This window comes from Muscardinus avellanarius, assembly GCF_963383645.1.
Source record: "Muscardinus avellanarius genome assembly, chromosome: 5".
Taxonomy (NCBI): Eukaryota; Metazoa; Chordata; class Mammalia; order Rodentia; family Gliridae; genus Muscardinus; species Muscardinus avellanarius.
Genome location: NC_137790.1, coordinates 12,923,330 through 12,935,596, shown reverse-complemented (window position 1 = coordinate 12,935,596; position 12,267 = coordinate 12,923,330). Strand labels below are relative to the sequence as shown.

At 42.7% G+C, this 12,267-nt stretch overlaps 1 protein-coding gene across 1 annotated transcript; it reads right to left on the bottom strand.

The window, feature by feature from the left end:
* Positions 1-260: 260 nt before the first annotated feature.
* On the bottom strand, positions 261-11,730 carry MIS18A (MIS18 kinetochore protein A; the record flags this gene model as incomplete). Its single annotated transcript, XM_080696930.1, has 5 exons — positions 261-323; positions 919-1,015; positions 3,799-3,921; positions 9,082-9,148; positions 11,400-11,730. The coding sequence occupies 5 exons, from the start codon at positions 11,728-11,730 to the stop codon at positions 261-263; spliced, it is 681 nt and encodes a 226-aa protein (XP_080553056.1).
* Between the last annotated feature and the right edge of the window lie 537 nt (positions 11,731-12,267).

Sequence of the window (12,267 nt, the reverse complement as noted above, 5' to 3'; positions counted from 1 at the left end):
GAAGTGATTAAAAAAAAAAAACTATAGAAAGTCAAGAATGAACTGGACACTGCGGAAGACTTCAGAAAATCATCCAAGTTTCTTATCAAAATACAAATTCCCAAATTCCAATTCCAGCAAGTATTATAAAGTAGCTTTAACCTGGAATGGGAGAAACAACCACTTCTTTACCACAATTTATAGTTGTAGAAAAAATTCTATAATTCCTCTCATTTAAAAAGTCAGTGCGCGGGGTGGAGGAGACCCGGGATAGAGCTCAGCTAGGGCAGCTTTGACTCAACTTCCCACAGCTTCGTCTGTAACGCTTGCAGGACATCTTCCATCTATTGAGATGAAAAGAGAACATAAAGAAACACAAACATGAGTATGACTTAAAAATTATACGAGGCCAAATACAATTAAAATACACACTGTTAGTGCAATGTTGAATGCTACTCGTTACACAGAGTAGCTATTCAGTACCTGACTACACTCTGTACAGGCATACATTTTATGTAAACAAGACATCCTTCTATCAACATCATTTACAGCTCTCAACTTACAACTGGCAGCTACCCACCGAGCACCGTCTTGCATCAAGATGTTAACATTCAGCAAAAGCTGTTTATACCGGGCGAACCGACTCAATAAAATACTGATTTGATTCAAAGCTAGATTTCTAGTTTACTAATTTTAGAATATATATTGTTTTGATTATAGCATGCAATGTCCTAATTATCTTGTTGATGAAGCCCTCACTCTATTTATAGTTTGGGTCCCCCAAAAATCAACTCTGCGAACAACTGAAGTGAAATAAGCAGTCTCTTACCCTGGAAGTACTAAGATCAAAACAGGACACGCCATGAGACTCGTGGGAGGAGCACCTGCACACGGACAGGAAGCTGCTCGCACAGATACAGAGCGTTCAGAAAAAATTACCTGTTTTAGAGAATTTTCTATTTCAACTCTGCTTTCGAGATTGAAAAGCTCTTTATCTTCTGACACAATTTGCTTTTCAGAGGACCCTAAAGTATAACTGAAAGAGAATGCAGAACAAAGTTAAACCATGAAAAGGGAACAAATACTAAAGTTATGACAACTAATAAAATCAAAACTATAAGTGTATTACATATTATAGTACAAAAAAACTACTAAAAAAAAAAAGCAACTATTTTTGTTAATAGCAACTTACCTAGGGAGATGTTCTATATAAAATCATGTCTTTCTCCATAACAACTTTACCCAGATATTTCTACATATTAACTTTCCATTATAGGTTTATAAGCTTATGTCATTATTGAAATAAACTTGCTCTTTAATAGATAGACTGGGCAGCAAAAACATTCTTACAGGTCAAAACTCTTACGGCAAATTTAAAGGACCTGAAGAAACCACTGCTTTCTTGTACCATGTAACTTTTTGGAAACATGTTTTCGAACTTGACTTTTAGTGAATACTCATCTGTGGAGTCAGCTCTCGATGACCCCAATTTGGGCAGTTCTAATAGTTACCTTCCGAGTCATGTACTGCTCAACTCTCCAGGGTTATGAGATGCTGTTGTTTGGAAAAGCAGTTAAAGCAGAAACTCTTCCCGGCCGTGGATGGACAGGCCCAATGCCGGCAACCAGATAAACCTAAACCTAAGGAAAGCAACTGGATTCTCTGCATTTCCGTCAAGTCTTTCATCACAGGTAAGAACTTCAGTGTGTCATTTCTCTTTCAAATACGAACAGTCTCCCCTTGGGAACTCTATGGATCATAGTCCTGAAAAAATGGTATGGTGGGCAAAACTAGGGAAGATCATTAACATCCTACTTAGAAAAACAAACCGAAAAAGGGAAGAGCTAGAAACTTGACTTTTTTACAATTGTAAGCAAGCATTACAGAGGAGATCCATTTTTCAAATAAACCAGATTCCTAGGCATTAATATCCTGTCCCAAGCCAAGCATGGTGGCACACGCCTGGAATCCCAGTACTTGGGAGGCTGAGACAGGAGGACTGCGAGTTCTAGAACAGCCTTGGCAAGTAGACTCTCACCAACCTAGCGAGACCTTGTTTCAGAATGAAAATTTTAAAGATGGTGTTGGGGTGTGGCTTGGAGGTAAAATGCCCCTGGGCTCAATCCCCAGAACCACAAAAAATAAAAATAAAAAACATTGTCCGAAAAGGTAACTTATGTATTAAATCCAACGGTTCAAGAAAAATAGCTTCAATATTATGATCTTCTAGGGAAAAACCTCCTACACATTTTCCTGTATAAAGATAAAATCACTTTTTAAAGTTTTGTACCAACTCTACTGGATTTAAAATTCAAGTCTTTTATACTTGTACTTTACTTAATTTTCATAAACCTTGGTAAATTCTCATGGAGATTAAGGGAGCATTTGTGTGGGCCCACATCTTCTTTTCATACATTAAAACCAAAGCAGATCTCTATCTCCAGATACCCCTACATGCTTTATAACAAGGAACAGTACTTGTTATATGATTCTTTTGTGTAAGAGCTAGGAAAAGTCTGTGGTATAAATTTGATCTAAGCCTGTCTACTGGCAAAACTTCAGTTATCAAGTAACAACTGGATAAGAAATGATAGTTAAAAAAAAAACACTGTTCTACATTTTTTAAAGAAAAAAATCTAAGAAATTTAACAGGAGTGATGAAACACCTCAAATAATGGAAGCGTAGGCATTTTCTTCTTTCCTGATATATACAAGATATCTTACACACCCTTAAAAGTCTTGAAGGTTGCATTTTTTTTTAGAATAAGTGAAAATGCACTGGGGCCAAATCATTTACTTAATTTTATGTTTCCTATAAAAAAGGTCAATGAATTGGAGTTAATTTTTTAATCAATGTCTCTTATCAGCCCCTAAATCACATTGTTTCCTAATAGTTACTTTTTAGAAATCTTGGAGTAAAGGCATTTTTTGCATATATCAAAAAAAAGAGACAATATTTTACTACTAGTAATAGTTGGACTTAGTATTTCTATTTTCCCAGAATACCAAACAGAATTCCTTCCTAAACAATTTTGAAATGTTTCTGTCTTTCATGATAGTCCAGGAGACTAAAAACTTTTGAGAGAGGAATGGACTGCTTTATTAAAAATCTTATATAACTACATTCAATTTTTAAAAACAAGTGAACATATTTTTACATAAAAAAATTTCTGAGCCGGGCATGGTGGCACATGCTTATAATCCCAACATTTGGGAAGCTGAGACAGGAGAATCACGGTTCGTGGACAGCCTCAGCTACTACTTATTGAGGCCCTTTGCAACCCAGTGGGACCCTGTTTCAAAATAAATAGCATGTAGCTCAAAGGTAGAATACCCCTGGGTTCCATCCCCAGTACCGCAAAAAAAAAAAAAGTTCTGGCCAGGCACACGCTTATAATTTCAGTACTTGGGAGACTGAGAAATGAGGATCACGGGTTCATGGCCAGCCTCAGCTTTAGTGAGGCCCTCTGCAACTTAGTGAGACCCTGTTTCAAGATAAAGAGTAAAAAGTAGGGCTGGGGTGTAACTCGGAAGTAGAATGCCCTTGGGTTCCATCCCCGGTATTGCGGGGGGAAAAGAATAAAAATAATTTCAGACAATGTTTTCTCTTAAAATTTAGTGACTGACTAGTCCAATGCCAAATATATAAATGAGGTCAAAGCAAAACAAAACTAATGACTTTATTAGTGTCAAATCATCACTTGAAAATATCTTTTAACCAAACAATGTTGATTTAATTCTGAGGTTTTCATACCGACTTCTCGGCAAACTTAGCTTTCTGAGAAATCAGCTTATGGTAGCCATTCGTGTCAAACTTACCTTTCAATGGCTTCGACACTGAGGCAGAACAAGTCCCTCTTGTAATCTAGACTCTTGGGAGTGCATCTGTACACGAAGCCCAGGGTGAGGGAGCAGCCCGTACAGTACAGAGTCTCAAGAATGCTGCCAGAAAGAAATCCACTGCTTAGGAATCACAGCGGCAACGCAGAGAGAAAACCCCACCGTCAAGTCCCACAGACCCCCAAATGCTCGAATATGTTATTCTGACCATATCAACTCATACACATGGAAGGGAACAGTGATGGCTGCCCGCCCCGCTGCCTGGGGTATCCAGTGACGAGGGACAGACAGAGGTGACAAAAAGAGAGGATCCTGAGGTGGTGTGAGTCTAGAATCTAAAATCCTCAAGCTGGTATTTATAAAGGTTATCTAAAATTTGAAAATAAGACTAAGAAATTCTACATGTCCTTTTAATATCAGTGTCCAACCAACAAGTGGCCAAAAATCATGAGCTCTCCAGGGCAGGGGCAGCAGGCAGTTTTTCTATAATGAACCAGAGGATGAATACCGTAGACTTTCTGGCCTTCTGGTGTCTGTCGTAAGCATCAACTTTGCCACCGCGGCATGGAGGCAGCCACGGGCAATACGCACAATAATCTGTGGTCCAGTAAAAATGGATTCACAAGCCAGGTGCCCAGCCTGTGGGCGCACTGTGTCCACCCTGCTCTAGGAGAAGGTGTTTGCTTTCTCTCTGAAATTAGACGATGAATTCTAGAAAGAAGAGGGGTAAACTGCAAATAACCCCAGTCTGGTAGAGAGGCCAGTGATCGCTGTTACTAGGAAAAAAAATAACCTCAAAGGCTGAGGTTGTACCATCCTGTAGGACAGTAACTAGATTGTCCTGCAGAGAGCATGGTCCTCTGATCCAGCTGTGCCATGCTGTGATCCCCTTGCCAACTGGTTGCTAAGTATCCTTTGACATAAGTGTTTCCTGTCAGCTCTGGCTATGTCCCACTCAGGTGATTCATGAGTCCTTTGCTTGATGACCCATCGCCCTTTCGCATTCTCCCTTCATCCTAGACATTTCTCAGTTCCATTGCCACACATTCTCTCTGTCCCAACCTTCGTCTTCTCTAAATCTGCCTTACAGTCTGCGTCCCAAAAGCTTGGTCAAATTGGCCCTTCCAAATTTGCCATGTACCAACATGTAGCAAATTGATAACTGGAGATTTACACCTAGTATTGATCATAGTGGTGAGATATATGCCACAAAAGATTATTTCAAGAATATTTCATCACTGAATTGTCATCACTGAATTGTAATCACAGTATTGTCATCACTGAATATCTGTCCCAGCTATCAAGCAAAAGAGGTACCCAAGACTCAGGCTGCATGCTAGAAAGCACATCGTTGTTCTCCTGGAGACAGAGATGTTTTAAATTTTGATAAGCTGTACACTGTCACTGGTGATATAATTAGCTAGATAATATGTCAATGACTATATATTAAGCTTCTAAGGGATTTTTTAAAGCTTTTATATAAGAAACATAAAAGCATCTTATTAAACCCTGAATAGGGAGCTCTATCTAAAGCACCAATAGTGAACAGACCAATCTCCATGCTACCTACCAAACTACATAATTATCAGGAGGCTGCCACACAACATTTTTAAGATTGTGAACTAACACCTAATGGAAGTGTTATCAGCCAAGAAAGAATATTTAGAAAAACCTGAGGCTTAAACTCCCAAAATAGGCTGATCAATGAATAAGACGGTTTTTTTTTTTTTTTTTGGTGGTACTGGGGTTCCTGGAAGCCCTTCTACCTCCGGGCTACACTCCCATGGGCTACACTCCCAGACCTATTTTTTAACTTTTTTTTTTTAATGTGGAAACAGGGTCTCTTAAGCCAGCGAGGCTGGCTCCGAGCCAGCGTGATCCTCCTGTCTCTGCCTCCCAAGCACGGGGATTACAAGCGTGCGCCACCACGCCCGGCTGAATAAGACTATTTTAACCTGAATTATCACAATCAGTTTGATCTCCACCAACAAGTAGACATAAACCCGCTTAATAAGGTTTGTCCTACCAAACTCATGCTGAAATGTAGTCCCCTTTGTGCGGTAAATGGAAGGAGGAAAACTCGGTCTTTCTACAGTGTTAAGAGGAGGGGCCCTCAGGAAGTGACTAGAATTAGCTGGATCATTAGGGTGCAGCACCGTGATGGAAGCCGGACTCTAGAAGAGAGAGACAGACCAGAACAGACACACATGCACACACAAGCTCCCTGTCTCTGCCATCTATATGATGCTCTGTGCAACGGGGACTCTCCCAACAAGAATGCCATGACCAAATGCAGCCCCAGAGCCACAAGCCAAAATAAACCTCTTTTCTTTGTCAAGTGGCCTGCCTCAGCTATTTTATTACTGTAACAAAAATGGATTCATCCACACTTCTAGAATAATCTTGGGAGACAAGGAAGGGTTGGTAGCCACTATCATCACAGCAGCTTTCTGCTAGCACGGCTAGCACCTGTATCATTGGACAACATTGAAAAAGCGGTGCCAGAAGTCAAAGTAATTTTAGACAAGATCCTCAGCAAAGACAGAATCAGAACGAATGGAGGAAACAGCACTGCCCCCTTCACAACATCTAAAGCCCCCAAGTGCTTTGGTTGAGCATCAGCAGAGCAGCTCAGACAAGCATACAGTAGGATGGCCACACCAAAACACTCACAAGCAACCGGGCGTGGCGGTGCACACTTGTCATCTCAGCACTGGGAGGCTGAGACAGGAGGATCACGGTTCGCGGACAGCCTCAGCTACTCAGTGAGGCCCTTTGCAACTCAGTGAGACCCTGTTCCAAAAAAAGAATAAAAAAGAGGCCTGGGGGTGTTGCTGGGAGATAGGATGCCCCTGGGTTCCATTCCCAATACCAAAAAAAAAAAAAAGAAGAAGAAGAAAAATTCACAAGCATCCTAAAGCAACATGGCTACTTCCAAATGTGTGGAGTAGTAGCCCTGGTGAAAGTCAAGACAATTTAGGGCTAATATAAGCAAGGGAGTTAGGTGAGACAAGTTAACAGCTTTGAATAACTTTGAATAACAGAGTAAGAAATTCAATTCCCTTTTCAATTCTCTACCAATCCCAATCACCAGAAAGAAGAAAGTCTAGTTTGGTACTAGCCTGCCTTTTAGCACTTACAGCTGCAAATCTTTTAACTATAAGAGACCAGACCTCAGGCTCAGAACGAGCTAGACAGTATCAGATATATAAATATCTGTCTCATCTGAATTATCTCCAGAGTTACTTTCAAGTTATAGTCAATGACATATTGACGGTAATAATATAAAGAGCCCTTTAAAACTAAACTTAAATGAAAATCTTGAGTTGATGTGATGAAATCATCCTGAGTATATAACAAGCGCTGCTGGTACCGAAATGGCAAAAATGGAGACGGTGACATCAAACCACTAGAGTTGGGAAGCAGAGAGAAAGGAACACTTCAAAGAAGCAAAGAGAGACGCGAGCCTCGTCGGCTCTCACTGACTAGCGTGGCCTGGCGGAGCTGACCTCCCCAACCGCATGGCCTGCATCCACAAGGTGAGAGGTGGTCTAAGTCTGGCTTTTCCAAGTTTTAATCGCCTGCATGCCAACAGCACAATTCCTGTCACACCCACTTGTTACCTGTACTACTATCAACTTTTATAGAGCACATTTAAAATTGGAACACACTATGTGCATAGGACATTACTACAGATGAAAAAAATCAACATTTTAAATGCACGTTAAAATAAAAATATTGATCTTTGTTTACATGTATACGTCTAAAGTTATTTCATACACCTCGGTAAGGCATCGTTCTCACTGGAGGTCACAATTATATAAGGCAGAGCTTCCTGAGGAAGCTTATTATTATATTATTATAATTATAATTATATTATTATTTTTTATTATTATTATAACACTTGCAGTAGGTGGGTAAGAAGTATGCCAAGCTCTGTCCCCACAGCACTTACAGTGACCACGGAGGGCCTGAGACTGCTGCAGCCCTGGGGGTTGGTTACTTCTGGCCACAAATAGCTTTGTCTCTTTAGACAGACAGACAGACAGAGAGGGGGAGAGAGAGAGAGGGAGAGAGAGAGAGTGTGTGTGTGTGTGTGTGTGTGTGTGTGTGTTATGTTAACATTTTCTATGTGTGCCATGACATGAAAAAGGTGGATAGCGTTGGTCTGGACTTTGAAATTTTATGACACAGATATTTTCTAATTTCTTTTCAATTGTCTGCACCAAAGACCCATAAAGGGTCAGAATGTCTTTAGAAGTTTAGGAACTTCTACTTCGTTATCTAAAGGGACAACCGACGCTGAAGAACTGATGTATCTGAATGACTGATTTCACACTGATTTGATCAGCATGAAAAGTTTTATCCCAAGTAATCTCACTGGTAATGACAGAAGATATTCATTTGAAAATAATATTTTTTCTCAATAACCCAATAAAAAAGTGGGAACCTCTTCTTGGGAAGTCGATGTAATGAAAACATACTGAGTATCTAACAGTGCTCTAATCCATTGTTGGCAAGACTGCAAATTGGTGCAGCCACTTTGGAAAACAGTGGAGGAGCCTCAGGAGAATGGGAAGGGATTTACCATAGGATCCAGCAATACCACTTCTGGGTATCTACCCAAAGGAATGGAAACCAAACTACCAAACTAATGCATGTGTACCTATGTTCACAGCTGCACAATTCACCATAGCCAAACTGTGGAACCAGCCAAGACGTCCATCAGCAGATGAATGGATCACAGAACTATGGGATATGTACACAATGGGATTTTACTCAGCCATAAAGAACAAAATTATGTCATTTGCAAGGAAATAGTTGGAACTGGAGAGCATTATGCTTAGTGAGATTAGTCACAAAAAGTAAAAAATCAGATGTTCTCCCTAACATGTGGAAGCTAGGGGGAAAATGGGTCATAGGAGGAACTCTAGACAGAGAAAGAGAAACCTTAGATGATTAAAGAAGGTGACCTGAGGGGGATGGGAGGGGGGAAGAGGGAAACTCCATAATGCACACGACATAAATCACAAACATAAGAGTTCATCACAAAGGTAAACATAAGAAGGGAGGGGAGGGAATGGGGTGGGAATCGGGGAAGGGCTAAATGAGGTGTGTGGGTGGATGCCTCTACCATTTTGTATCTTCTTGAGATGAATGATTACATGCACCAAATAAATAAATAAATAAATAAGTAAACAGTCAAAAAAAAGAAAAATGTTTTCTCTAAAGTAATATTCACAAAGACACAGCATTACTCACCAACCACTGTCGTCTTTACGTTTGGATAGCTTCTGTTCCTTATCCACAGAAACATTACTGGAAACACCTGCAAACAGAGAAAGTGACAATGCTTTGTTAAGGTGGTTTGTTGTAATACACGTGCAGACATTCAGAGCACTCAGAGGACGTTTAATCCGACCTTTATCTTCGGATTTAGGGAGCAAAGAAAAAACTAAGAACGCAAAGTCACACATACAAGGGTGGTTCAGAACTTAATGTACAGGGATCGTCTGGGAAAAGACTGTGGGAAGGGAGTTCTTTTAATTCCCTTCCCTGGGAACCTCTGACATAAACAAAATAAAACTGAGGGAGGGGAGGAGAGGATTCTATCAATAGTGAACTTGGTACAATTAGAATTATCACAAACTACAAAGAACGTCAGCCAGACAGTGAAACTGGGAGAAAAAGCAGGAAAGATGGTCAAAGCCAACCCCAAATCTCCGGATCGCAAACGCTGCACTCATTTTTCTGAATGTAATGAAGAAGGTCCTCATTTCACCTGGACCATGACTTAGACAGGGGTCACAGCTGGACCCCAGGAGCAGCAGAAAACATTCCCGGAAAAAAGAAGGGACATCAGACTTAAATGGCCCAAATAGACTCCTCATTTGACCTCTTTCTACATTCACTCAGAAATTCCTACCTCCACCCACCCACAGACTCAAATCAGAAACAGGGCGTCATCCTTGAGTTGTGTTGTTGTTACTGCTGTTTTGTAGTTCTGAAAACTGAACCCAGGACCTCAGCCATGCTAGGCAGGCACCCTACCACTGAGCTATACTCATGGCCCTCATGCATGGCTCTCCTCCTGCTCCCCTAGACCCACCCCTGATGTCAGCTCTACCTCAAAGATCTTACTCTACCCCTGAAACCATCAGTACCACCTCTTGTGTGCACCCCAGCACTAGAAGCACAGACCTCCCTCTCCTTGTTTGCTCCTCCTCCAATGCCTCCTCCAAAGAAAAACAAGCCTTATATCCTCCCCTGCTTAAACTTTCACCCATCAGAATAGATCCCTACTCTTTACAATAGCCCACAAGTTCCTGGATTTTGTGGCCCTTCCTTCCTAAAAATTCTTTATTAAACTACACTTTATTCACACTAGCCCCAGTATATGGCACTAGCTTCTCATCCCTGGGGGGGGGGGGGGGAAGCACCGTCAGACCCAAAAACTGTACACGCAGCCAAGTGGGCATTTGTGCATAAAAATAACAGAAAGACACTTTTCACACTCTCAAACTTGGAAGTTTTGAGGGGGAGAGGGAATACCACTGAACATGGTTAATCAAACAACTCAGGGATGGGAAAGCTACCGGTAAATGTTCTTATATTAATTTTAAAAATGAAGTTGAGAGATGAATACATAAAAACATATGTTAAGGCAAAAAGACCAAATTATGGCTACCAAACAGAATGTAAACATAAACACGGACAAAGTGAAAGTAATTTAAAAACACAAATTGAAGCAGGAGGGTACAGAAATTAATCGAGAGCTTTTTTTTTTTTTTTGTCCTTCTCTGGGGTGGGGGTAAATCAAATTATTTACAGTTTCAAAGTTTAAAAAGACTAAAATAAAAGGCTTAAGAAACCAGATTTTTATATTATAGTAGCATAACAGGATGTAAATGTATTTTTGTATATAGTACTTTAAAAAAAAAAAGCTCATGTAGCAGAACATGAAATGGCTATAAAAACAGGAAAATCAAAATTAAAGATTCGGGGTCACTTCTTATAAAGCCGTAAACAAGTTAAACCCACATACTTAAAAGCAAGCGCTTTTACTGTATCAAAACTCTCGGCCTGGATATATGCTGTTCTAACTGTGGCCTGCGATAAACGACCTAGACTCCTATTAATAGAAACAGATTGGGTAGATTAACAGGACGCTAAAGAAATCACCTAAGTGGCTTATCCTAAGCATATGGTGCACATGAACTCATTTAATCCTCACCAATATCCAACGTGAGAGTTACCCCAGTTACGGAGAAGAGGCAGCTGAAGCACACAGAGGTTAAATAGCTGGTCCAAGGATACCCAGCTGGCCGGCCAGGCCAGGCCTCAAAGGATGCTCATCCAGCCGATGCTCTTTGGGGATGGGGGGCCTTACAAACAGACCCGTCCCAAGTACAGGGGTGACCCTCCTCCTCCGTTTTTTCTTGGGGCAGCTCACCCTCTCGGGGTTTTCTGCTTGTAAAGCCCGTGGGCAACCTCGAGGAGCCCATCCCCTCTCTTGGGACCGCCCAGGAGCGGCGCACTTGGGAAGAAGGCAGCCCCAGATCCCCCCGGCCCGAACTGACAGCGCAGCAGGATGCAGTTGGTGTCCTCCTGGCTGGTCACCCAGCTCAGCGAGTCGCCCAGCGGCCGCCGGCAGCCGCTGCACAGGAACACCATCGGGCTCTCGGCCGGCACCGCCTCCTCGGGCTGCGCCTTCTCCGCCTCGGCCTCCGACATGTCTCCGCTCACAGAGCTCCACAAGCCGGCCCACTTCTGCAGCAGCTGGTGGCGGCTCGAGTCTTCGGAGAGCCGCCGGCCCAGCAGCGAGGAGTCCCTCCACTTGCCCTTGCGGTCGCACGCGCAGCAAGTGGAGGAGCAAGATGCGCAACAATCTGAGGACAGAGCGCTCGCCATTACCTACGAATTGCCCGCGCCCCGGAGCGCCAAGGGAAACGCGCCTCTGCGCATGCGCGGGGGGGGCGGGGCGAGCGGCCGCGCCGAGGCCCGGGGGCGGGGCCCGAGGGAGCCGGCCGGCGGCTCTTATGCGCATGCTCGCTGCCCGGGTGGGCGGGTCCGGCGCTTCCTGCGCCTGCGTCAAGTCTTAGCTTCTAAAGCGGTGGAAGCTGCTTCAGATTGTTCGGTGGGTTGTGTGTTTCGGAAGGGTTAATCACCCCAACACGTAGGAAAGGCGGTTTCACTGAGTAAGCCAAGAGCGCCTGGATTAAAGTACCGACCCCTCACGGCACTGCACAGTGGTTGGTAAAGGCCACGCACCGCCCAGATGGCGGAGTTGGGCACACGTTCTTGCATGCTGGGGGCCTCACCCCTCCGTGAGAGGGTATGGTCCCCTGACACTTTGGTGTGCCTACACCAAACACAGATCAGCTGCACCTGGCCCCAGCTTCGCGATTGGAGCTCAGAGGGTAGGGGAGGAGCTGGAGAATTGCACCA